This window comes from Ranitomeya imitator, chromosome 1, assembly GCF_032444005.1.
Source record: "Ranitomeya imitator isolate aRanImi1 chromosome 1, aRanImi1.pri, whole genome shotgun sequence".
NCBI classification, from domain to species: domain Eukaryota; kingdom Metazoa; phylum Chordata; class Amphibia; order Anura; family Dendrobatidae; genus Ranitomeya; species Ranitomeya imitator.
Window position 1 is genome coordinate 234,148,412 of NC_091282.1, and position 27,889 is coordinate 234,176,300.

A 27,889-nucleotide genomic window follows, 5' to 3' on the forward strand; every position below is an offset into this window, starting at 1 on the left:
ATGTGCTTTACACCCCTACATCCTATGCGAGGCTGCATGCTGCTGTTCTGCCATGAAAACCCATGCAGTGGTTTTGGTACTCATGTAAAGAGAACTTGTCAGCTTGATTTTACAATGTATAGACATACAGTAACTATAATTGTGCTGTTATACTGATTACATTGCTAGCTTTGGTGAAAATATTCGCTTTGTTGTTCTTCTTTAATCACCATTTGAAACTTTCTCGTAATTAGATTTTGGTGCACAGGGGCTGGACTGTGCAATGAGTCTCCGCTTCCGTCTGTGATTCCCGACCCCTCCGCCTGCCTCCGTCTGTGATTCCCGACCCCTCCGCCTGCCTCCGTCTGTGATTCCCGACCCCTCCACCTGCCTCCGTCTGTGATTCCCGACCCCTCCGCCTGCCTCCGTCTGTGATTCCCGACCCCTCTGCCTGCCTCTGTCTGTGATTCCCGGCCCCTCCGTTTGTGATTCCCTGGGCCTACGCCTGCCTCTGTCTGTGATTCCCTGGGCCTACGCCTGCCTCCGTCTGTGATTCCCGACCCCTCCGCCTGCCTCCGTCTGTGATTCCCTGTGCCTCCGCCTGCCTCCTTCTGTGATTCCCTGGGCCTTCGCCTGCCTCCGTCTGTGATTCTCAACCCCTCCGCCAGCCTCCGTCTGTGATTCCCTGGGCCTCCGCCTGCCTCTGTCTGTGATTCCCGACCCCTCCGCCTGCCTCCGTCTGTGATTCCCTGGGCCTCCGCCTGCCTCCGTCTGTGATTCCCGACCCCTCCGCCAGCCTCTGTCTGTGATTCCCTGGGCCTCCGCCTGCCTCCGTCTGTGATTCCCGACCCCTCCGCCAGCCTCCGTCTGTGATTCCCTGGGCCTCCGCCTGCCTCCGTCTGTGATTCCCGACCCCTCCGCCTGCCTCCGTCTGTGATTCCCTGGGCCTCCGCCTGCCTCCGTCTGTGATTCGCGGCCCCTTCGCCTGCCTCCTTCTGTGATTTCCGGCCCTTCCGCCTGCCTCCGTCTGTGATTCCCGGCCCTTCCGCCTGCCTCTGCCTGTGATTCCCGGCCCATCCGCCTGCCTCCTTCTGTGATTTCCGTCCCTTCCGTCTGCCTCCGTCTGTAATTCCCGGCCCTTCCGCCTGCCTCTGTCTGTGATTCCCGGCCCTTCCGCCTGCCTCTGTCTGTGATTCCCGGCCCCTCCTCCGCCTGCCTCTGTCTGTGATTCCCGGCCCTTCCGCCTGCCTCTGTCTGTGATTCCCGGCCCCTTCGCCTGCCTCCTTGTGTGATTTCCGGCCCTTCTGCCAGCCTCCATCTGTGATTCCCTGGGCCTCCGCCTGCCTCCGTCTGTGATTCCCGGCCCCTTCGCCTGCCTCCATCTGTGATTCCTGGCCCCTCCACCTGCCTCTGTCTGTGATTCCTGGCACCTCTGCTTTCCTCAGTCTGTGATTCCCGGCCCTTCCACCTGCCTCCGTCTGTGATTCCCTGGGCCACCGCCTGCCTCCGTCTGTGATTCCCGACCCCTCCGCCAGCCTCCGTCTGTGATTCCCTGGGCCTCCGCCTGCCTCCGTCTGTGATTCCCGACCCCTCTGCCTGCCTCCTTCTGTGATTCCCTGGGCCTCCGCCTGCCTCCGTCTGCGATTCCCGGCCCCTTCGCCTGCCTCCTTCTGTGATTTCCGGCCCTTCCGCCTGCCTCCGTCTGTGATTCCCGGCCCTTCCGCCTGCCTCTGCCTGTGATTCCCGGCCCATCTGCCTGCCTCTGTCTGTGATTCCCGGCCCCTCTGCCTGCCTCCGTCTGTGATTCCCTGTCCCTCCTCCGCCTGCCTCCGTCTGTGATTCCCGGTCCTTCCGCCTGCCTCTGTCTGTGATTCCCGGCCCCTCCTCCGCCTGCCTCCGTCTGTGATTCCCGGCCCTTCCGCCTGCCTCTGTCTGTGATTCCCGGCCCTTCCGCCTGCCTCTGTCTGTGATTCCCGGCCCCTTCGCCTGCCTCCTTGTGTGATTTCCGGCCCTTCTGCCTGCCTCTGTCTGTGATTCCAGGCCCTTCCGCCTGCCTCCGTCTGTGATTCCCGGCCCCTTCGCCTACCTCCATCTGTGATTCCTGGCCCCTCCGCCTGCCTCTGTCTGTGATTCCTGGCACCTCTGCTTTCCTCAGTCTGTGATTCCCAACCTCTCTGCCTGCCTCCTTCTGTGATTTCCGGCCCTCCCGCCTGCCTCCGTCTGTAATTCCCCGCCCTTTGCCTGCCTCTGTCTGTGATTCCCGGCCCCTCCTCCGCCTGCCTCCGTCTGTGATTCCCGGTCCCTTCGCCTGCCTCCTTCTGTGATTTCCGGCCCCTCCGCCTGCCTCTGCCTGTGATTCCTGGCACCTCTGCTTTCCTCAGTCTGTGATTCCCGACCCTTCTGCCTGCCTCCCGTCTGTGATTCCCGGCCCCTTCGCCTGCCTCCGTCTGTGATTCCCGGCCCCTCCGCTTGCCTCCGTCTGCGATACCCGGCCCCTCCGCCTGCCTCCACCTGTGATTCCTGGCACCTCCGCTTTCCTCAGTCTGTGATTCCCGGCCCCTCCGCCTGCCTCCGTCTGTGATTCCCGACCCCTCCGCTTGCCTCAGTCTGTGATTCCCGGCCCCTCCGCCTGCCTCCGTCTGTGATTCCCGGCCCCTCCGCTTGCCTCCGTCTGCGATACCCGGCCCCTCCGCCTGCGTCCATCTGTGATTCCTGGCACCTCCGCTTTCCTCAGTCTGTGATTCCCGACCCCTCCACCTGCCTCCATCTGTGATTCCCTGCCCCTCCGCCTGCCTGTGAATGAGACAGGTCATAGCTGAGATTTTAAACAGAGGAGCCAAGTCATTTGTAGACCATAGGCAGGCAGAGGGGCCGGGTATCACAGACAGGATGGAGAAGACCCCGTGTAAAGTCCGTCTCCTGTGCACCAAAATGTAATTAGCAAAAAACTTGGTGTTTAAAGAAGAACAGCAAAGTGGATTTCTTCACCAAAGGTATCAATGTAATCAGTATTATAGTGACATTACAGCCATGTCATTCCTTTACATTACACAATCTTGCGGACAGGATCACCCTCATCCCTCATATTCAGTGGTCTGTTTAGAATGACCCTGTCTTTCACAAGTGTCCGTAAAGGCAGACTGCATGGCTGGGGCTGGATTTTATATAACTATGCCAATGGGACTGTAAGGAAAACCTAAATTCAATGACTAAGAGGTATAACCCAATACTTTTGTCCGTCTAGTGCACATGACTAGGTATAGAATGATAAGAGTATCAAATCACGTGTCCATTACTGAATTCCCTTTCTTTTCTTTTCAGAGCAAGCTAGTGAAGTACTTCAGTCGGCAGCTGTCCTGCAAGAGGAAAGTGGCACTTCAGGAACGTAATGCGGAGCTCGAAGGATTTCCTCAACTTACGCACTGGTTCAGGATTGTCGACATCCGCAAAGAAGTAATGGAGGTAATGGCAGATTTTGGCTTAGGTGGTAAATGCCTATGACGTCTGCGTGTGAACGGGTCAGGTTTTATTCACTCTGAGCACCCTTTCGGCATCTGCCAGGTTGGCATACCTTGGTGCCGCTGTAGATTGTACCTCTGTAGATTCATAAATGGAGCAACAGAACCTAGCTGCCCATTAGTAAACTGTAAGAGTTGACGGAGGAGAAGAGGTTCACAGCGATAGCCTAATCCTACCAGGGCGTGATTTCCAGGTGGCTGCCAACTTTTCCTATGTCATGGGTACAATAAGAATTGTACTTTACTGTGTACAAGTTTCCTCCAAGTCCTGTATCTTCCCTTCTGGCTGAATGAAATGCTTTGCGATGATTGTTGACCTGCGACTGTATAATTATTTGTAGATAATTGAAAATATATACTTTATAGCAGTAGTCCCCAACCTTTCTTACCTTGAGAGCCACATTCTGCTATGAAAGTTGGTCGAGAGCCAAATTATAGTACAGTAGTGTCAGTGTACAGGTAACACACTGAGTCACCAGTGATGTCTGTACTTTAAGTCCTACATCTTTGCTTTTCATCTTCATCCAGCACACACAACCGTTACTTCTTCCAGCCAAGGCTTGTCTCTACAGGAAATAACACAGTTATCTAGAGCTCCGCTTGTAGAACACATTACTTTTTTTTGCCCCAAATTCTAAACTCCACCAGATGAAGAGAAAAAGGCCACAGTGTTGCTCTGCACAGTAACAGGACCGTCTCCCCCATTTAAAACACTATCCTCAAAAAATAAAATAAATACCTCACTGCAGTAATAATATCCCCCATCCTGGCCCTTGCGTGTCTCATTCCTTGCTCCAGCCATATGTTCTCCCATCCAGCCTCCATGTCATATCCCATCCTGCCCCACCTATCCCATCTGTCCCATGATCCTGCCCCATCTGTCTCTATTATATCCATCCTGCCCCATGATCCTGCACCATGTGTCTCCATCCTGCCCCATCTCTCTCCATCCTGCCCCATCTCTCTCCATCCTGCCCCATGATCCTGCCCCATCTGTCTCCATCCTGCCCCATGTTCCTGCCCCATCTGTCTCCATCCTGCCCCATCTGTCTTCACCGTATCCATCCTGCCCCATGATTCTGCACCATCTGTCTCCATCCTGCTCCATGATGATGCCCCATCTGTCTCCATCCTGACCCATGATCCTGCCCCATCTGTCTTCATCCTGCACCGTGTCCATTCTGCCCGTTTCTCCCATCCTGCCCCCATCCTGCCCCCTGTCTCCATCCTGCCCCCTGTCTCCATCCTGCCCCCTGTCTCCATCCTGCCCCCTTATCGCCATTCTGTCCCCTTACCGCCATTCTGCCCCTTGTCTCCATCCTGCCCCATCAGTCTCCATCCTGCCCCATGATCCTGCCCCATCTGTCTCCATCCTGCCCCATCTGTCTTCATCGTATCCATCCTGCCTCATGATTCTGCACCATCAGTCTCCATCCTGCTCCATGATGATGCCCCATCAGTCTCCATCCTGACCCATGATCCTGCCCCATCAGTCTCCATCCTGCCCCCTGATCCTGCACAGTGTCTCCAATCCTGCCCCCTGTGTCCATTCTGCCCCATCTCCATTCTGCCCCTTGTCTCCATCCTGCCGCCTTGTCTCCATCCTGCCCCTTGTCTCCATCCTGCCCCTTGTCTCCATCCTGTCCCCTTATCTCCATTCTGCCTGTTGTGAATTCTGTGGCAGAGCTCCCTCCTGTGGTCACAAGTGGTACTTCGGCTGATTCTCTCTGTGAGCTTCTGTTGGTGGAGGGAAGTGGTACTGCGGCTTCTGAGTTTCCTCCCTCAGGTGATCTGGTGAGGTCGTTAGGTGCTTCTCTACTTAACTCCACCTAATGCTTTGATCCTGGCTTCCTGTCAATGTTCCAGTGTTGGACTTGCTTTTCCCTGGATAATTCCTGTGGCCTGCTGCTCTGCATAGCTAAGTTCTTCTTTGCTATTTGTTTGCTATTTTTTCTGTCCAGCTTGTCTATTTTGTTGCTGGAAGCTCTGGGACGCAAAGGGTGTACCTCCGTGCCGTTAGTTCGGTACGGAGGGTCTTTTTGCCCCCTTTGCGTGGTTTTCTTTAGGGTTTTGTGTAGACCGCAAAGTTATCTTTCCTATCCTCGCTCTGTTAAGAAAGTCGGGCCTCACTTTGCTGAATCTATTTCATCTCTACGTTTGTCTTTTCATCTTAACTCACAGTCATTATATGTTGGGGGCTGCCTTTTCCTTTGGGGTATTTCTCTGAGGCAAGGTAGGCTTATTTTCTATCTTCAGGCTAGTTAGTTTCTCAGGCTGTGCCGAGTTGCATAGGCAGAGTTAGGCGCAATCCACGGCTGCCTCTAGTGTTGTTTGGAGAGGATTAGGGATTGCGGTCTGCAGAGTTCCCACGTCTCAGAGCTCGTTCTATGATTTTGAGTTATTGTCAGATCACTGTATGTGCTCTGACCGCTATGTCCATTGTGGTACTGAATTGCCTTTCATAACAGTACAGGAAGCCCAAAGTACTAATGATTCTCAATAGAGGGAAAAAAGAAGTTCTGAGACCATTTTTTTTTCTTTGCACTGTGTTTTGCCTTTTTTTTCCCCTAGACATTTGGGTGGTTCAGTACACAGGTGTAGCGATGGACATTAGAAGTCTGTCTTCATTTGTGGATCAGCTCTCGGCAAGAGTACAAAAGATTCAAGACACTATTGATCAGAAATCTATGTTAGAACCAAGAATTCCTATTCCTGATTTGTTTTTTGGAGATAGAACTAAGTTTCTGAGTTTCAAAAATAATTGTAAACTATTTCTGGCCTTGAAACCTCGCTCCTCTGGTGATCCAGTTCAACAGGTTTTGATTATTATTTCTTTTTTGCGCGGCGACCCTCAGGACTGGGCATTTTCTCTTGCGCCAGGAGATCCTGCATTAAGTAATATCGATGCGTTTTTCCTGGCGCTCGGATTGCTGTACGATGAACCTAATTCAGTGGATCAGGCAGAGAAAAATTTGCTGGCTCTTTGTCAGGGTCAGGATGAGATAGAGGTATATTGTCAGAAATTTAGAAAGTGGTCCGTGCTCACTCAATGGAATGAATCTGCGCTGGCAGCTATGTTCAGAAAGGGTCTCTCTGAAGCCCTTAAGGATGTCATGGTGGGATTTCCTATGCCTGCTGGTCTGAATGAGTCTATGTCTTTGGCCATTCAGATCGGTCGACGCTTGCGTGAGCGTAAATCTGTGCACCATTTGGCGGTATTACCTGAGCTTAAACTTGAGCCTATGCAGTGCGATAGGACTTTGACCAGAGTTGAACGGCAAGAACACAGACGTCTGAATGGGCTGTGTTTCTACTGTGGTGATTCCACTCATGCTATCTCTGATTGTCCTAAGCGCACTAAGCGGTTCGCTAGGTCTGCCACCATTGGTACGGTACAGTCAAAATTTCTTCTGTCCGTTGCCTTGATCTGTTCTTTGTCATCGTATTCTGTCATGGCATTTGTGGATTCGGGCGCTGCCCTGAATTTGATGGACTTGGAGTATGCTAAGCGTTGTGGGTTTCTCTTAGAGCCCTTGCAGTGTCCTATTCCATTGAGAGGAATTGATGCCACGCCTTTGGCCAAGAATAAGGGTACCGTCACACAGTGGCATTTTGATCGCTACGACGGCACGATCTGTGACGCTCCAGCATCGTAAAAATATCGCTCCAGCGTCGTAGACTGCGGTCACACTTTGCAATGTACGACGCTGGAGCGATACTTTCATGACGTATGTGCGATGTAGAAGCCGTTGGTTACTATGCGCACATCGTATACAATATCGTGCACACCTTTGTTACACCATGCGATCATGCCGCCACAGCAGGACACTAGACGACGAAAGAAAGTTTCAAACGATCTGCTACGACGTACGATTCTCAGCGGGGTCCCTGATCGCAGGAGCGTGTCAGACACAGCGAGATCGCTGGAACGTCACAGATATATCGCTGGAACGTCACAAATCGTGCCGTCGTAGCGATCAAAATGCCACTGTGTGACGGTACCCTAAGCCTCAATACTGGACCCAGCTGACCATGTGCATGGCTCCTGCACATCAGGAGGTTATTCGCTTTCTGGTTTTGCATAATCTGCATGATGTGGTCGTGTTGGGGTTGCCATGGCTACAAGCCCATAATCCAGTATTAGATTGGAAATCCATGTCAGTGTCCAGCTGGGGTTGTCAGGGGGTACATGGTGATGTTCCATTTCTGTCAATTTCGTCATCCACCCCTTCTGAGGTTCCAGAGTTCTTGTCTGATTACCGGGATGTATTTGATGAGCCCAAGTCCGATGCCCTAACTCCGCATAGGGATTGTGATTGTGCTATCAATTTGATTCCTGGTAGTAAATTCCCAAAAGGTCGACTGTTTAATTTATCCGTGCCTGAGCATGCCGCTATGCGCAGTTATGTGAAGGAATCCCTGGAGAAGGGGCATATTCGCCCGTCATCGTCACCATTAGGAGCAGGGTTCTTTTTTGTAGCCAAGAAGGATGGTTCGCTGAGACCTTGTATAGATTACCGCCTTCTAAATAAGATCACGGTTAAATTTCAGTACCCCTTGCCATTGTTATCTGATTTGTTTGCTCGGATTAAGGGGGCTAGTTGGTTCACCAAGATAGATCTTCGTGGTGCGTATAATCTGGTGCGAATCAGGCGAGGAGATGAATGGAAAACTGCATTTAATACGCCCGAGGGTCATTTTGAGTATCTAGTGATGCCATTCGGACTTGCCAATGCTCCATCAGTGTTTCAGTCCTTTATGCATGACATTTTCCGAGAGTACCTGGATAAATTCCTGATTGTGTACTTGGATGACATTTTGATCTTCTCGGATGATTGGGAGTCTCATGTGAAGCAGGTCAGAACGGTTTTTCAGGTCCTGCGTGCTAATTCTTTGTTTGTGAAGGGATCAAAGTGTCTCTTTGGTGTGCAGAAGGTTTCATTTTTGGTGTTCATCTTTTCCCCTTCTACTATCGAGATGGATCCTGTTAAGGTCCAAGCCATCCATGATTGGACTCAGCCGACATCTCTGAAAAGTCTGCAAAAGTTCCTGGGCTTTGCTAATTTTTATCGTCGCTTCATCTGCAATTTTTCTAGTATTGCCAAACCATTGACCGATTTGACCAAGAAGGGTGCTGATGTGGTCAATTGGTCTTCTGCTGCTGTGGAAGCTTTTCAAGAGTTGAAGCGTCGTTTTTCTTCTGCCCCTGTGTTGTGTCAACCAGATGTTTCTCTTCCGTTCCAGGTCGAGGTTGATGCTTCTGAGATTGGAGCAGGGGCTGTTTTGTCGCAGAGAGGTTCTGATTGCTCAGTGATGAAACCATGCGCTTTTTTTCCAGGAAGTTTTCACCTGCTGAGCGAAATTATGATGTGGGCAACCGAGAGTTGCTGGCCATGAAGTGGGCATTCGAGGAGTGGCGTCATTGGCTTGAAGGAGCTAAGCATCGCATGGTGGTATTGACTGATCATAAGAACTTGACTTATCTCGAGTCTGCTAAGCGGTTGAATCCTAGACAGGCTCGTTGGTCGCTGTTTTTTGCCCGTTTTGACTTTGTGATTTCGTACCTTCCGGGCTCTAAAAATGTGAAGGCGGATGCTCTGTCTAGGAGTTTTGTGCCCGACTCTCCGGGTTTGTCTGAGCCGGCGGGTATCCTCAAGGAAGGAGTAATTGTGTCTGCCATCTCCCCTGATTTGCGGCGGGTGCTGCAAAAATGTCAGGCTAATAAACCTGATCGTTGTCCAGCGGAGAGACTGTTTGTCCCTGATAGGTGGACCAATAAAGTTATCTCTGAGGTTCATTGTTCGGTGTTGGCTGGTCATCCTGGAATCTTTGGTACCAGAGAGTTAGTGGCTAGATCCTTTTGGTGGCCGTCTCTGTCGCGGGATGTGCGTGCTTTTGTGCAGTCCTGTGGGATTTGTGCTCGGGCTAAGCCCTGCTGTTCTCGTGCCAGTGGGTTGCTTTTGCCCTTGCCGGTCCCGAAGAGGCCTTGGACACATATCTCTATGGATTTTATTTCAGATCTTCCCGTTTCTCAAGAGATGTCAGTCATTTGGGTGGTCTGTGATCGCTTTTCTAAGATGGTCCATCTGGTACCCTTGTCTAAATTGCCTTCCTCCTCTGATTTGGTGCCATTGTTCTTCCAGCATGTGGTTCGTTTACATGGCATTCCAGAGAATATCGTTTCTGACAGAGGTTCCCAGTTTGTTTCAAGGTTTTGGCGAGCCTTTTGTGGTAGGATGGGCATTGACTTGTCTTTTTCCTCGGTTTTCCATCCTCAGACTAATGGCCAGACCGAACGAACCAATCAGACCTTGGAAACATATCTGAGATGCTTTGTTTCTGCCGATCAGGATGACTGGGTGTCCTTTTTGCCTTTGGCTGAGTTCGCCCTTAAAGGGAACCTGTCACCCCGTTTTTTGAGATTGAGATATAAATACTGTTAAATAGGCCTGTGCTGTGCGTTACTATGGTGTATGTAGTGTACCCTGATTCCCCATGTATGCCGAGAAATACATTACCAAAGTCGGCGTTTTCGCCTGTCAATCAGGCTGGTCTGGTCAGGTGGGCGTGTTCACAGCGTTCTTTTCTTCCCCAGGTTTCCGTTGGTGGCGTAGTGGTGTGCGCATGTCCAAGGTCCGGATTCCCTGTGCCCACGTGAAGACACAGCGCGCGATCTGCGCTGTCATTCCTTTCATCGGTGCGGGCGGCCATCTTCCTGGGGCCGCGCGTGCGCAGATGTAGTGCTCTGCTGCACGGGGCTTCAGGAAAATGGCCGCGGGATGCCGCGCGTGCGCAGAAGAGATCGCGGCGGCCATTTTCCCAAAGCCGAGATGCAAACTCGGCTTTGGGAAAATGGCCGCCGCGATCTCTTCTGCGCACGCGCGGCATCCCGCGGCCATTTTCCTGAAGCCCCGTGCAGCAGAGCACTACATCCGCGCGTTTTTCCGTGCGTCGCCGCTGCGTCGCCGACGCAACGGCGACGCGACGCTAATGTGAACGTAGCCTAACTTGTGTGCAGGAGAACACTGCACCTCAGCCTCCTCGCATGCTGGGAAAAGTGCAATCCTAACGATTGACAATTCGGGCTAGCCGCTTGGTTGCACTGCTAGCCTAAACTGTGCGTTTCCTGAGGCTGCAAGCAGGTATGCAGGGAAATACATCCAGTTTTAGAGCAGTGATTACAAGGTCTATAGAAAAGGCTTTGTAAACACTGTGCTCCTTGGTTAGGAGAATGCCACTGCTGATGGCCAGTAAGCCATGCAACGAGCAATAAACTGCACAATTAAAAATCTATTCTTAATAATGGAGAGGATTTTAATTAGTAAACTACAAAGTTACTTCTTTTACAAATACTTTTGCAGATTCACCTATTTATGATAAAATGACAGCCTTGTCTACTACCACTCAGAGTATGTGCACACGTTGCGGAAAAATGTGCGGATTTTTCTGCACTGATTTTGGTAAATCCACAGGAAATCCGGATTTACTGCGGAATTACCGTGGATTTACCACAGTTTTTTTGCGGTTTTTGTGCGGATTCCACCTGCGGATTAACACCTGCGGATTCCTATTAGGGAGCAAGTGTAAACCGCTGCGGAATCCGCACAAAGAATTGACATGCTGCGGAATAAGCAACACAGCGTTTCCGCGTGTTTTTTCCACAGCATGTGCACTGCGGATTTTGTTTTCCATAGGTTTACATGGTACTGTAAACTCATGGAAAACTGCTGTGAATCTGCAGCAAAATCCGCAGCGTGTGCACATACCCTTACTTCTCCATTGGGAGCTGCTAAGCATCGATAATATTGTTCCAGTAATTGCCTACCAGGAAAGCTACATGAAAAGGACCCATACAGAATACTTTCCACCTTTGCACTCAAAATCATTAGCACTACGCACCTCTTAATGTGGAAGTGAGCGGGGTTGGATAACCCCTGTACGTTGTCCGTAATTAAACATACTGTATGTCCACTGTTCTGGCCAATATTATACAAACACACACACACTGCATAGACAAGAGTATTGAGATCTTATTCTGTATCCATAGACCTTAATAAGGAGTTGGTCCTCCCTTTGCAGCTAAAATAGCTTCCACTTTTCTGGGATGATTTTCTACCAGATTTTGGAGGAGTCTGTCAGAATTTTTGTCCATTCGTTCAGAAGAGCACTTGTGCTGGTAGACACTGATATCAGTCGAAAGGGCCTGGCTTGCAATCTCCTTTGTATGTCATCCCAAAGGTGGCAGATAGGTTAGAGTTCAAGTCTCTGTGCGACCAGTCAAGTTCTTCCACACCAACCTCACCCAACAATGTCTTTGTGGACTTTACTTTGTGCCCTATGGCAAAGTCTTACTGAAACAGAAAAGGTCCTTCCTCAAACTGTTCCAACAAAGTTGCAAGCTACAGTTGTCCTAAAAAGCCTTGCTATATGTTATGCTGAGTCACTACTCACTGGCGAGCCGTGACACAGGGTAGTCAGGAGGTCCATGGTCAGATACCAGGAGGGCTCCTAGTACAGAGGGGTGAGACAAAAGCGTGGACAGATAACAGTTCATGGTCAATTGCCAGGAGGGTATGTCAAAACTAGGGAGTGCAACAAACGGATAGTTAAAGGTCAAGTTCAGGGTCAAATACCTAAAGTCAGAGAGTGTCAAAAGCTGTAGGGATAATCCACAAGAGTAGTCACAACAAAATCCAGGGTCATCAGCAAGATCAGTAGTCAGACACAGAGCAAGCATAAACAGCACTATAACTATAAGAGTATGTGCCGACAATCCGAAACTGGCAGCGCTTTGGACTCAGCGCATATTTGCTGCGTCCAAAACACTGCTGGCTATTGAACGCAGATTAATCTGTATGTGTTCACTGAATGGTATGGATTTACCGCATCCAATACACTGTGAAATTTCTTAAAGAACAACCGTAAGATGAATTTCACCAACCAAAGTATCATTTTATTCAATATATCAGCGCCGACCTGACACTATGTGTAGGTTACTGTGCACAATGCTGCTGACATGTTCCCTTTAAGGACTTCACTGGTAGCCAAGCAGTGGAGACTTCAAATCATGCAATGTAGCATTGTATTGGATAAAAATCCATTTATTTTTTTTAAAGATGCAGACTAGTCTTGTACCACTATTTAAAGGGGTTGTCTACTACTAGGACAACCCCTTCTTAAATTAAATATTTGGCCCTGATAAAATAATAAAGCCTATACTCACCTCCCGTTTGAGTTCCAGCACTGTCGGCACTCGTGGTCCCAGGGCTGTGATACTGTGGAATCACAAGTGATGCCAGCACCCAATCAGCGCTGGCATCACTATCTCCACCTTCAGACAAACTGAACATAAAGAAGAAGTTTGGGCTGCAGTTGATCCCCAGCTTCCTCTCCATGTTCAGTTCGTCCGAAGGCGAAGACAATGACGCCAGCTCTGATTAAGCGCCGCCGTCATGTGTCACAACACTGCATTACAACCCCAGGGAGAGCAAGTGCCTACAACGTAGGAACGGCGCCGGTGCAGGAGGTGAGTACAAGGTTTATTTTTATCTGGCCAAACATTTAGTTTAAGAAGGGGTTGTCCTACTAGTGGACAACCCCTTTACCCCCGAGGGTGGTTTGCATGTTTATGACCGAGCCAATTTTTACAATTCTGACAACTGTCCCTTTATGAGGTAATAACTCTGGAACGCTTCAATGGATCCTGGTGATTGTGAAATTTTTTTTTTCCTGACAGGTTGTACTTCATGATAATGGTAAAATTTATTATACATATGACTTGCGTTTATTTGTGAGAAAATTTAGCAATTTTCCAATTTTCATGCCCTTAAATCACAGAGATATGTCACACAAAATACTTAATCAGTAACATTTCCCACATGTCTACTTTACATCAGCACAATTTTGTAACCAAAATTTTTTTTGCTAGGAAGTTATGTGTTAAAAGTTAAACAGCGATTTCTCATTTTTACAACACCATTTTTAGGGACCACATCACATTTGAAGTCACCTTGAGAGGTGTATATGATAGAAAATACCAAAAAGTGGCACCATTCTAAAATCTGCACCCCCTCAGGGTGCTCAAAACCACATTCAACATGTTTATTAACCCTTCAGGTGTTTCACAGGAATGTTTAAAAAAAAATGAACATTTAACTTTCTTCACAAAAAATTTACTTCAGATCCAATTTGTTTTATTTTATCAGAGGTAACAGGAGAAATTGGACCCAAAAGTTGTTGTGCAATTTGTCCTGAGTATGCTGATACCCCATATGTGCGGGTAAACCACTGTTTGGGCGCATGTCAGAGCTCAGAAGGGAATGAGCGCGGTTTGACTTTTTCAATGCAAAATTGGCTGAAATTGAGATCGGACGCCATTTTGCATTTGGAGAGCCCCTGTTGTGCCTAAACAGTGGAAACCTCCCCACAAGTTACACCATTTTGGAAAGAAACTAGACCCCCCCCCCAAGGAACTTATCTAGATGTGTGGTGAACACTTTGAATCCCCATGTGCTTCACGGAAGTTTATAATGTAGAGCCGTAAAAATAAAAATCATATTTTTTTCCACAAAAATGATCTTTGTCGCCCCCAATTTTTTATTTTACCAAGTGTATCAGGAGAAATTGGACCATAATAAAAGTTGTTGTGCAATTTTTCTTGAGTATGCCGATACCCCATATGTAGGGGAACACTACTTTTGAGGCACAGTGCAAAACTCAGAAGGGAAGAGGTGCCATATTGGAGTTCAGATTTTGCTGGAATGGTTAGAGGGTGCCATGTCACATTGGCAGAGTCCCTGAGGTGCCAGAACAACAAAAACCCCTATATGTGAACTTATTTTACAAACTACACTCCCCAATGAATTCATCTGGGGGTGTAGTGAACATATTAACACCATGGGTGTGTCACAGAATTTTATACCATTGGGCATTGAAGACAAAATAACTACGTTTTTAACCCCTTAATCCCATATGACGTACTATCCCGTCCAGGTGACCTGGGACTTAATTCCCAGTGACGGGATAGTACGTCATATGCGATCGGCCGCGCTCACGGGGGGAGCGCGGCCGATCGCGGCCGGGTGTCAGCTGCCTATCGCAGCTGACATCCGGCACTATGTGCCAGGAGCGGTCACGGACCGCTCCCGGCACATTAACTCCCGGCACACTGCGATCAAAGATGATCGCGGTGTGTCGGCGGTGCAGGGAAGCATCGCGCAGGGAGGGGGCTCCCTGCGGGCTTCCCTGAGACGATCGGTACACGGTGATGTACTCACCGTGTACCGAGCGTCTTCTCCCTGCAGTCCCCGGATCCAAAATGGCCGTGGGGCTGCATCCGGGTCCTGCAGGGAGCACTTCCGGGTCAGGATCAGGCTGCAGCTGCAGCTCTAATCCTGCCCGGCTGTATGTCAGATCACCGATCTGACAGAGTGCTGTGCACACTGTCAGATCGGTGATCTGTGATGTCCCCCCCTGGGACAAAGTGAAAAAGTAAAAAAAAAAATTTCCACAAGTGTAAAAAAAAAAAAAAAATTCCTAAATAAAGAAGAAAAAAAAAATATTATTCCCATAAATACATTTCTTTATCTAAAAAAAAACAAACAAAACAATAAAAGTACACATATTTAGTATCGCCGCGTCCGTAACGACCCAACCTATAAAACTGGCCCACTAGTTAACCCCTTCAGTGAACACCATAAGAAAAAAAAAAAAACGAGCCAAAAAACAACGCTTTATTATCATAACGCTGAACAAAAAGTGGAATAACACGCGATCAAAAAGACGGATATAAATAACCATGGTACCTCTGAAAACGTCATCTTGTCCCGCAAAAAACGAGCTGCCATATAGCATCATAACCAAAAAAATAAAAAAGTTATAGTCCTCGGAATAAAGCGATGCCAAAATAATTATTTTTTCTATAAAATAGCTTTTATCGTATAAAAGCGCCAAAACATAAAAAAAATGATATAAATGAGGTATCGCTGTAATCGTACTGACCCGAAGAATAAAACTGCTTCATCAATTTTACCAAACGCGGAACGGTATAAACGCCTTCCCCAAAAGAAATTCATGAATAGCTGGTTTTTGGTCATTCTGCCTCACAAAAAATCGGAATAAAAAGTGATCAAAAACTGTCACGTGTCCGAAAATGTTACCAATAAAACGTCAACTCGTCCCGCAAAAAACAAGACCTCACATGACTCTGTGGACCAAAATATGGAAAAATTATAACTCTCAAAATGTGGAGACGCAAAAACTTTTTTGCTATAAAAAGCGTCTTTTAGTGTGTGACGGCTGCCAATCATAAAAATCCGATATAAAAGTAAATCAAACCCCCCTTCATCACCCCCTTAGTTAGGCTAGGTTCACATTGCGTTAATGGGTTAACGCTAACGGACAGCGTTGCACGACGAAAATGTCACAATTAACGCCGTGCAACGGGTCTGTTAGCACACCCATTGACAGCAATGTGATTTTTGGGTGTAGCGCATCGCTAGAGCGTGCCATTTTTGGCTCGCGCTAGCAAGGTGCCGTTCTTTTGTGGTGCGCCTCGGACGCTGCTTGCAGCGTCCGCGGCGCGCCCGAGGTCCGATCCCTGATCTTCCAGAGCGGGGACGTTTACGCGACCACTAGACACGACACCTAAAAAGACATTGCGTTAGCGCAATCCGCTAGCGCTAAACGGATTTCCCTAACGCAATGTGAACCTAGCCTTAGGGAAAAATAATAAAATTAAAAAAAATGTATTTATTTCCATTTTCCCATTAGGGTTAGGGCTAGGGTTAGGGCTAGGGTTAGGGTTAGGGCTAGGGTTAGGGCTAGGGTTAGGGTTTGGATTACATTTACGGTTGGGATTAGGGTTGGGATTAGAATTAGGGGTGTCTCAGGGTTAGGTGTGTGGTTAGGGTTACAGTTGGGATTAGGGTTAGGGGTGCGTTTGGATTAGGGTTTCATTTATAATTGGGGGGTTTCCACTGTTTAGGCACATCAGGGGCTCTCCAAACGCGACATGGCGTCCAATCTCAATTCCAGCCAATTCTGCATTGAAAAAGTAAAACAGTGCTCCTTCACTTCCGAGCTCTCCCGTGCGCCCAAACAGGGGTTTACCCCAACATATGGGGTATCATCGTACTCGAGACAAATTGGACAACAACTTTTTGGGTCCAAGTTCTCTTGTTATCTTTGGGAAAATAAAAATTTGGGGGGCTAAAAATCATTTTTGTGGGAAAAAAAAAGGATTTTTTATTTTCACGGCTCTGCGTTGTAAACTGTAGTGAAACACTTAGGGGTTCAAAGTTCTCACAACACATCTAGATAAGTTCCTTGGGAGGTCTAGTTTCTAATATGGGGTCACTTGTGGGGGGTTTGTACTGTTTGGGTACATCAGGGGCTCTGCAAATGCAACGTGACTCCTGCAGACCAATCCATCTAAGTCTGCATTCCAAATGGCGCTCCTTCCCTTCCGAGCTCTGCCATGCGCCCAAACAGTGGTTCCCCCCACATATTGGGTATCAGCGTACTCAGGACAAATTGGACAACAACTTTTGGGGTCCAATTTATTCTGTTACCCTTGTGAAAATACAAAACTGGGGGCTAAAAAATAATTTTTGCGAAAAAAAACAAAAATTATTTTAACGGCTCTGCGTTATAAACTGTAGTGAAACACTTGGGGGTTCAAAGCTCTCAAAACACATCTAGATAAGTTCCTTAGTGGGTCTAGTTTCCAAAATGGTGTCACTTGTGGGGGGTTTTAATGTTTAGGCACATCAGGGGCTCTCTGTTGTGAAAGGTAATTCAGTACCACAATGGACATAGAGGTCAGCGCACATACAGTGACCTGGCAATAACCCAAAAAACAAGAACGAGCTCTGAGACGTGGGAACTCTGTTGACCGCAATCCCTAATCCTCTCAAACCACACTAAAGGCAGCCGTGGATTGCGCCTAACGCTCCCTATGCAACTCGGCACGGCCTGAGAAACTAGCTAGCCTGAAGATAGAAAATAAGCCTACCTTGCCTCAGAGAAATACCCCAAAGGAAAAGGCAGCCCCCACATATAATGACTGTGAGTTAAGATGAAAAGACAAACGTAGAGATGAAATAGATTTAGCAAAGTGAGGCCCAACTTTCTGAACAGAGCGAGGATAGGAAAGGTAAGTTTGAGGTCAACACAAAACCCTACAAAAACCACGCAAAGGGGGAAAAAAGACCCTCCGTACCGAACTAACGGCACGGAGGTACACCCTCTGCGTCCCAGAGCTTCCAGCAAACAGTAAAAAACAAATTGACAAGCTGGACAGAAAAAAACAGCAAACAAATAGCAAAGAGGAACTTAGCTATGCAGAGCAGCAGGCCACAGGAACGATCCAGGAGGAAACAGGTCCAATACTAGAACATTGACTGGAGGCCAGGATCAAAGCACTAGGTGGAGTTAAATAGAGCAGCACCCAACGACTTCACCACATCACCTGAGGAAGGAAACTCAGAAGCCGCAGTACCACTTTCCTCCACCAACGGAAGCTCACAGAGAGAACCAGCCGAAGTACCACTTGTGACCACAGGAGGGAGCTCTGCCACAGAATTCACAACAGCTCTCCAAACCAACATGGCGTCCCATCTTAATTCCAGTCAATTTTGCATTGAAAAGTCAAATGGCGCTCCTTCCCTTCCGAGCTCTGCTATGCGCACAAAAAGTGGTTTACCCCCACATATTGGGTATCGTCGCACTCAGGACAAATTGCACAACAACTTTTGTGGTCTAATTTCTTCTCTTACCCTTGGGAAAATAAACAATTGGGGGCGAAAAGATCATTTTTTTGAAAAAATAAGATTTTTTATTTTTACGGCTCTGCATTATAAACTTCTGTGAAGCACTTGTTGGGTCAATATGCTCACCACACATCTAGATAAGTTCCTTAAGGGGTCTACTTTTCAAAATGGTGTCACTTGTGAGGGGTTCCAATGTTTAGGCACATCAGGGGCTCTCCAAACGCAACATGGCGTCCCATCTTAATTCCAGTCAATTTTGCATTGAAAAGTCAAATGGCGCTCCTTTCCTTCCGAGCTCTGCCATGCGCCCAAACAGTGGTTTACCTCCACATATGGGGTATCAGCGTACTCAGTACAGATTGTACAACAACGTTTGACATCCATTTTATCCTGTTACCCTTGGTAAAATAAAACAAATTGGAGCTGAAATAAATTTTGTGTGAAAAAAAATTAAATATTCATTTTTATTTAAACATTCCAAAAATTCCTGTGAAACCCCTGAAGGGTTAATAAACTTCTTGAATGTGGTTTTGAGCACCTTGAGGGGTGCAGTTTTTAGAATGGTGTCACACTTGGGTATTTTCTATCATATAGACCCCTCAAAATGACTTCAAATGAGATGTGGTCCCTAAAAAAAAATGGTGTTGTAAAAATGAGAAATTGCTGGTCAACTTTTAACCCTTATAACTCCCTAACAAAAAAAATTTTTGTTCCAAAATTGTGCTGATGTAAAGTAGACATGTGGGAAATGTTACTTATTAAGTATTTTGCGTGACATATCTCTGTGATTTAAGGGCATAAAAATTTAAAGTTGGAAAATTGCGAAATTTTCTAAATTTTCGCCAAATTTCCGTTTTTTTCACAAATAAACGCAAGTTATATCGAATAAATGTTACCACTAAAATGAAGTACAATATGTCACGAGAAAACAATTTCAGAATCACTGGGATCCATTGAAGCGTTCCAGAGTTATAACCTCATAAAGGGACAGTGGTCAGAATTGTAAAAATTGGCCCGGTCATTAACGTGCAAACCACCCTCGGGGCTTAAGGGGTTAACACCAAAATTTTGTTTTAGCCAAAGATTTTACATTTTCACACAAGAAATGGGTAAAAGTGGCACCAAAATGTGTCCCACAATTTCTACTGAACATGGCAATACCCCATATGTGGCTGTACAGTATTATTTAAATAACTAATTAAAAAAACAGGGCTGGTTCCCCCCATTTTTGACAAGCAGCCTTGCTAAAGCTCACAGCTGGGTGCTGGTATTCTCAGGCTGGTAAGGGGCCATGGATATTGACCCCTGAGCCTAAAAATAGCAGGCCCGCAACTGCCCATAAAAGGCACATCTATTAGATGCGCCAGTACTGGAGCTTTGCCTTGCTTTGATGTCACCTTTGTATTGTCAGATGACATCAAGCCCACGGCTTTGTAATGGAGAAGCGTTTATAAGATACCTATTACAATTTTTTAGACAATTTATCTTGAGTACGCTGAAACCCCATATGAGGGAGAAAACTACTGTTTGTGCACATGTTAAGCCGTGAAAATAATAACATCAAATTTTCCTCATAAAAATGATATTTCAGCCCCAAATTTTGCATTTTAATAAGGGTAACAGAAGAAATTGTACTATACAATTTGTTGTTCAATTTCTCCTGAGTACGCCGATACCCATATGAGGGAGAAAACAACTGTTTGGGCACACTACAGGGCTCAGAAGGGAAGGAGCGTCATTTAACTTTTTGAATGTAAAATTTCCTGGAATAATTAGCGGACATCATATCCTATTTGGAGAGCCCCTGATGTGCCTAAACAGTGGAAACTCCCCACGGGCGACACCATTTTGGAAACTAGACCCCTCAAGGAATGTATTTTGATGTGTGGTGAGCACCTTGAACCCCCAGGTGCTTCACAGAAGTTTATAACGTTGAGCCGTGAAAATAATAACATCAAATTTTCCTCACAAAAATTATATTTTAGCCTCAAATTTTGCATTTTCGTAAGGGTAACAAGAGTAATTGCACTATACAATTTGTTGTTCAAGTTCTCCTGCGCACGCTGATACCCCATGTGAGGGAGAAAACTACTGTTTGGGTGCCCGACAGGGCTCCGAAGGGAAGAAGCGTCATTTAACTTTTTGAATGTCAAATTTTCTGGAATAATTAGCGAACATTATATCCCATTTGGAGAGCCCCTGATGTACTTAAACATTAGAAACTCCACAAAAGTGACACCATTTTGGAAACTAGACCCCTCAAGGAATATTATTTGATGTGTGGTGAGCACCTTGAACCCCCAGGTGCTTCACAGAAGTTTATAACTTTGAGCTGTGATAATAATAAAATCAAATTTTCCTCACAAAAATTATATTTTAGCCCCAAATTTTGCATTTTCATAAGGGTAACAGGAGAAATTGCACCATACAGTTTGTTGTGCAATTTCACCTGAGTATGTGGATACCCCATATGTGGGGGAAAACTACTTTTGAGGTACAGTGTAAAGTTCAGAAGGGAAGAGGCGCCTTATTGGAGTTCAGAAATATGAATTCATCTAGTCGTACAGTGATCATATTGACACCACATGTGCCTCACAGAATTTTATACCATTAAGCGGTGAAGAAACAATAAATTACATTTTTACCACTAAAATGTTGTTTTAGTCGCAAGCTTTACATTTTTCTAAGAGCTAATAGTAATTATTTTACAACAAACTGAGGTCCATTTTTTCCTGAGTACCCCAATACCCTACATGTAATCGGGAAATATTTTTTAAGCACAGTGCAATGCTTAGAAGTCAAGGAGCGCCAGATTTTACTGTTATGGTTTGCAGGTGCCATTATCCACTGGGAGAGCCCATGAGGTGCCAGAACAGCAGAACTCACCATAAGTGACCCCATTCATCTAGGGGTGCAGTGATCATATTGACACCACGGGTGTGTCACAGAATTTTATACCATTGTGCAGTGAAGGAAAAATAACTACATTTTTACCACCAAAATGTTGTTTTAACCCCAGATTTTACATTTTCACTTGAGAAGTGGGTAAAAATGGCACCAAAATTTGTCCCACAAATTTTACTGAATGTGGCAATACTCTATATGTTGCTGTACTTCATAGTCATACAAAGAGATTCGGCAGGAACGGAGTGCTATCTGCCACCTTGAGTGCAGATTTTCCTAGAACAGTTTGCGGACTCCATATACAGAGTCCCTAATTGCTAGAAGAGCAGAATCACCCTCAAGTGACCCCCATTTTAGAAACTATACCCCTTTGGGAACTTATCTACAGGTATTTTCCAGAAACAAGCAGCAATGAATGTTACCGAGTGAAAATTGCAAACTGCCGTTGTAGTTACCAGTACGCTGTAGTCACCAGTGCGTTGTAGTCACCAGTACGTTATGCCCAGCCCGTGCTTCTGGAGGCATTCACATGTAAGTTAGGTGGGCTCTCATCGGTTCAGAAATGCCAAGTGTGGACACAATATGTGGTTTAGGCACACTGTGGGGCTCATAAGGGAGGGGGCATTTGTATTTGAGAGCAGAGAATTTGCTGAATTTCTTTTGGTGGATGAGGAGCCATTTCACTTTTCCAGAGCCTTTGTTCTACCAGTAACGTAGAAGTCCACTATATTTCCGTTAACAGATGACAGACCTGAGTGGGGACTTGCTTTCTTTGGGATTGAGTTGAAGCTTTTATTGGGAACATTTTACGTAATGCTTTGGATCACCATTTTCGGGCACATGACATTTTTTGATCGCTTTCTATTCTGATTTTTGGGAGGCAAAATGAACAAAAACCAGCAATTCAGAAATATTTTTTGGGAAGGGTTTTTGCAGTTCCGTGTGTGGTAAAATTGATAAAGCAGTTTTATTCTGCAGGTCAGTACGATAACAGCGATACCTCATTTATATAGTTTTTAATGTTTTGGCGCTTTTACACAATAAAAACCATTTTATAGACAAAATAATTAGTTTTTCATCGCTTTATTCTGAGAGCTATAACTTTTTTTTTTTTTTTAATGGAGCTGTTTGGTGGCTTGCTTTTTGCAGGACAAGATGACGTTTTCAGCGGTACCATGTGTTAGGTGTCGAGTTCCCGCCTCTGTACAAGGAAAATCTCAAACCATCTCTGCTGCGGTCTCCCATTCTTCTCCAGCCGCAGTGGAGTCTGCTCAGTGGAGATGTCGGTCCCAGCATCTAGCTCAGGCTGATACTGGACGACTGGTTACTACTGCCCTTCCAGGCTCTGTCCTTGTAGCCAGCAATGTTCAGCAGCGAGCAGGTCTTTCTGGGATTAAGTCCTGCTTTTCACATACTGAGCATGCCCAGGGTAAAATCGCTCGTTGGAGATCAAGGGTCACGTGCTTAGATACTGCAGCAAATCCCATTGGTCCTCTAGGATGGTCCTGAAGGTGCTCAACGTCTGTGGCAGCCTCCCATTGGTCCTTCTGGGAAGGCCCTGTACTTACTGCAGCTATAAAAGGTTCGCATGACCGCACGGCCATGCGCTAGGCTAGGGTATACTTGAAATCGTGTGTGTTGATGTGTGAAAGTCGCTTATTAATCATCCCCTCCCTTGTGTATGACTGCTCGTGTAAGGTGGATATCTGCTATCTAGCGCCCGACAGAGCCATCAGTACTAAACACACGATACAGCGTCTATTGCTGTAACCGCCAGTGTGGCGCCGTGCGCTATTGGAGCGCTTTCCTTTCCCAAGTCTGGGTGGTTAGTGGTGTCCGCCTGAGCGGCACGGCACGCACTCTTGGGCATTTAAATTATATTTTCAGTTACTCTGACACCCCAGTTGCAGTGTCGAGCGCAAGTGGTGTGAACGTACTCTAATCCTGTGTCTTGGGATAAAGTCCCGAGACTCCTTGCTTGCGCTCTTGGTGCGGTACCGCGGCCCTGTGACGCAACAGGGTTTGTTTCCTTCACACAGGGTTAAGTTAACCTGTGTGTGTATCCACATTGTTAGGCCATATAGTTCGTCATTACTCAGCAGCAGGTTCCATCTCTGCACTTTGGACCCCGGGCTGCGAACGCACCTTATACCATCTCTCTTATAATTTGGTGCGCTCTGCTAGCACATTTTATTCCTATTTATTCCACTTTTTGATCGGCAGTATGATGATAAAGCATTGTTTTTTTGTCTTGTTTTTTATTTTTTTATTTTGTTCACTAAAGGGATTAACTATTGGACAGTTTTATAGGTCAGGTCGTTGCGGACATGGCGATACCAAATATGTGTACTTTTATTGTCTATATTTTTTTCAAATATTTATTTTAGATACAATATCTTTTGTTTGTTTTTTTAATTATTATTTTTGATTATTTTTTTAAAATATTATTTAAAACATTTTTTATATATATTTTTTAACTTTTTTACTTTGTCCCACTATGGGACTATCATTTTTTGCAGGCTGATCGCTTCTACATCCCTATGCTGTACAAACTGTCAGCTCTGCACTGACAGAGAAACTTGTTGACCATGCACTGTGCATGATCAGCATGTTTCCTAGCTCTGGTGACCCAGATGTTGTCATGACTATATCAAGTCACCATGGCAATGATCGGGACCCCGCTTCACGCCACAGGATATCCGATCCAAAGGCAGAGGGGCTGTCAACCCTCTGCCGGCTCCCAGAATATTGCGATCTCGTTTGATTAGAACCAGAAAAACATGGGCTACTTGCACATTGAACAAGTCTGTAGGAACCTGTTCACACACCACCAAGAAACTTGAAGACACAAAAGAGCACAGTGAGGTCAAAAATACTCTGTTGTAAAAAAAAACACAGTAATTGGCAAGTGCTAGTCAAAAGATGGAAAAAACAGGGTATTTAGTTGATAAGTTTTTTGCAAAAAAATGTATACTGTGATTTTTTTTTTACAACAGAGTATTTTTGACCTCACTGTGCTCTTTTGTGTCTTCAAGTTTGCTGGCACCTCGGTGGAAGTGGAGTTGTGTGCCCATTACAGATCGAGCCATGGGCCCATCCATCTAGTCCGTCAAGTCATTCCCATCTGATCAAGTCCATGAAACCTTAAAAAATATCCATCTTCAGACATTTCTTGGCCCAGTCTTGACATTTCAGCTTCTTTTTCTTGTTTAGTAGAGGTCGGGTTTCAGCCTTCTTTACATTAGTCATGTCTCTGTGCACTGAGCACCTTGTACTTTGGGTCCTCCTGGGAGGTTGCAGTTCTGAAATATGACAGCACTGGAGGATAACATGTTCCTGGTCATTTCATGTTTAATTCTTCTCAAATCCTTGACAGTTCATGTGCGTTTTTTCTCTCAATATGTTTGTTGTGATCTGTGATCACACCCAAATATCTTAACAATTTCAAGAGTGCTACGTCCATATCTAAGACTTTTAACAATATTTAATTTTTCAGGGTCAGTTAAATCTCTTTTGGCCCATTTTGCCAGAGGAAAATCAGCTGCCTAATAATTTTGCCATTAACCCTTGATAAAGGGTGTTGTATACTTCACTCACCCTCATTACACAAAAGTACATCACCTGCTCTGCTTCATCCAGATCATGTGTTTTGGTCCTGATGAAGAGGTTTGAAAACCTTGAAACACGTTGACATAATGAACCGCATTCATGCTTCACCTTCTTGTGTGATCGTACCTTTGAACCTTGGGCAGCGTGGACTCTGAACCACCGTCTTCCTCATTTATTGCAATGTATCTCCTTGGTGGTCTTGCTGCAGCCTTCACATGCTTCTATAGGAATTGTGACTGTTGGAACCCCATCAGGTGAACGTACATGTAATATTTTACACCACTTGGTTATCAGATGAGACCCTATTTGTGTTTTTTGTCTCTCCAGTTTTACCATTTGATTTATAATCACTCCCAGGCACATTGCTGTGTGTGAGTGTAGAACAGGCTGTCAAAATGCCTGGGAATGATTACAGCATGCTCACATTATAGTGACCGGTGACTGTAATTGCTCTGTGCATGCGAGCGGCTACAGGGAAGAAATACATTAAAGTTCATTTTCTCCCTGAAAGTGAAACTGACATCAGAAAACCGTCTATTCACCCGACCCCATGCTCCTCAGGCAGTGACATGTGTTTGCAGCTATGCTATATATTTTGTGGTTTTACTATAATTATAAATAAAAAATTGCCTCCATGTCATCGGGGCAGTACAGCATTCCGGCCGAGTCACCAACTTATCTGTTGAAAACATGCCCATTCCCTTTGATAGATCGCTCCAGTTTGGTGACAACCCTCGCAGAGGTCTTTGAAATCCAGCTCATACTCTTATAGGGTCCACACTGAGAACGCCTTTGTCATGGACAGCAAGTCGAGGTGCACACACTTCAGCCTCATTTAGCTCTCCGTGCATGATGTCAAAGACGTGTGCGCTAACATCACCATGCTGGGGTGATCAAAGGGAATGGCATGTTTTCGGAGGACAACTTGGTGACAAAATTATATTTTTAAAGATTACATTCAAATAGGTGTACACCCCAAATAGATGCTTGCAATTATTTTGCACTTTTAAATTTACACATTTTTCTCTTGACCCAATATTGGTAGAAAACTGACATTTTATGATCTGTTGAAATATTGATTTTCAGGCACATCTTACTTATTATTCACTCATATTATAAAAAAAAGTATACAGCGCATTATATATTGTTACTGTTCCAACTGGATAGAAAAACGTTTTATACCATGCATTTCTAAATTATGTAAAAAATGTAATTTGGGTATACAGTGGTCCATTGTATGACTCTTTATGGCATATTTTGCTTATGGGGCAGCCTGTGAACATGTCTTAGTATAAATGGATGAATACTCCTGATGTATACCTCCAGTGTGACTGAAAAACAAGGTTTGTGCAATTGACAGTACTGACATTTACGAAATGTAAGAAAGCAGCATTGTGGCTCCTGGTTAGCACTATCGTCTTGCAGCGTTGGTGGTTCTAGGTTCACATGTGATCAAGATCATCATCGGCATGGAGTTTGTATGTTTTCTCAGTGTTTCGGGGGGTTTCCTTTAGGTACACTCTATGTATGTTGGTTAACTCCAGGTACTGGGAATTTAGATGTGGGTCCCACTGTAGACAGTGACTGATGCAATGTCTGCACAGTATTGCGGAATATATTGGCGCTATATAAGCACAATAATAATGCTCGATTAGAGAATGACAGCCGCACAGCATGAATGTGCATCAATATTTATGCAGTTTGCAAACAACTCATATGGCACATGTTTTCTAAGCGAGGCTGTAAACAGAAAAGATGTGGCAGCCGGATATCTCCTAAGTACATATACATGTAAATACACACCCACGCACTGCATGCACACTCTGCAGATCTGCTTTAGTCATGTTCTTTCTTATAAGAAACAGGAGTTATGCCAAAGCTTGGCTACAGTCAAAGCAATGTGGCAAGCAATTCTTTCAGTGTCACTAGACATAGGCACATAATCATCAAGTTTTATACCAGTATTGGCTAACTCCCCCACCATTGTCGACTTTTGGAAAAGTATACGGAGCTTGAACAGAGCGAGGCCAAGCATGAACAACAAATTCATCATAACATAACATCATACACCACAAAAGAGGCATAGATTATGATAGTAATATATGTCAGCCTATTACTGGAGGACATTTCTGACACTACTACACGGCAATTAAAAGATTCACCAAAGAAGCATGTGCGCATCTATTAATGAATTTGGCGCATTTTACTCCAGTACACACTTCATCGAGCCTGGCATATAAAGCACTAGTCTTAATGAATCGGGGCAGCAGTGTTCTTTTCTAACGAATAGGAGCAGGTTTACAGTATCTGACAGGGGCTGAAAAGTTAATGGAGATGTGCTGTTCAACTCCGCAACTGTTTACCTCTGGCCACCAGCGGAGCTAAAAACATCCAATTGATTGGAGTACAGGGTGTTGAACCCCAAGCAATCTGACATTGATGAATTATCCAAAAGGATAGTTAATCAATTTCATTACGGTGAAAAAAAGTTTAATGCCTTTTCATGCATGGTCGTTAAATTAAGTTTCAACATAACTTGCAATAGGTCTTTGTTTTTACTTGGTTGCAGCGATGATGTCCTGCTGACACACATGACCAATGTAGCTAATTCTGACCTTATCGATTACACTGTTGAGACAATGGAGAGCATGACACAAGAGAACATCAGTCGAGAGAATGTGAGACCGTGTACATGTACTTTCTTTTTAAGAACAAAAAGGACTTTAGCTTTGGGGCTAAGCTATACACATTTCTGTGTTATAGGAGCTGCAGTCATGAAGAGTGATTGAATGCCCTGTATAATGAATTTACATGGTTATAACAACAGACTGCCGGCCTTAATGTGTAGACTCAAGTAACGCAAGCCAAAGCGTGAAAGTGAATGGTGACATGTTTGTCGTGTGAGAGCATCCTATCCTAGAACTATGTTAAAGATGTTGTACTGTACACTAGGGTAATACTCCATGGTCCAGGCATCTTTTAGCACAGTGCCATTTTCTGTGCTACCATGTTTCCCCAAAAATAAGACCTAACCCAAAAATAAGCCCTAGCATAATTTTACAGGATTTTTTTAGTATACCGGTACTTGAAATATAATCCCTACTCCAA

At 45.7% G+C, this 27,889-nt stretch overlaps 1 protein-coding gene across 1 annotated transcript in view; it reads left to right on the top strand.

Annotated features, from left to right (window-relative positions):
* Positions 1-27,889, top strand: part of KSR2 (kinase suppressor of ras 2) — an 869,756-nt gene that overhangs the window by 130,698 nt on the left and 711,169 nt on the right. The window contains exon 2 of the mRNA XM_069754628.1: positions 3,301-3,441. Coding sequence (XP_069610729.1) covers positions 3,301-3,441 — 141 coding nt within the window. The remainder of the gene's footprint in view (positions 1-3,300; positions 3,442-27,889) is intronic.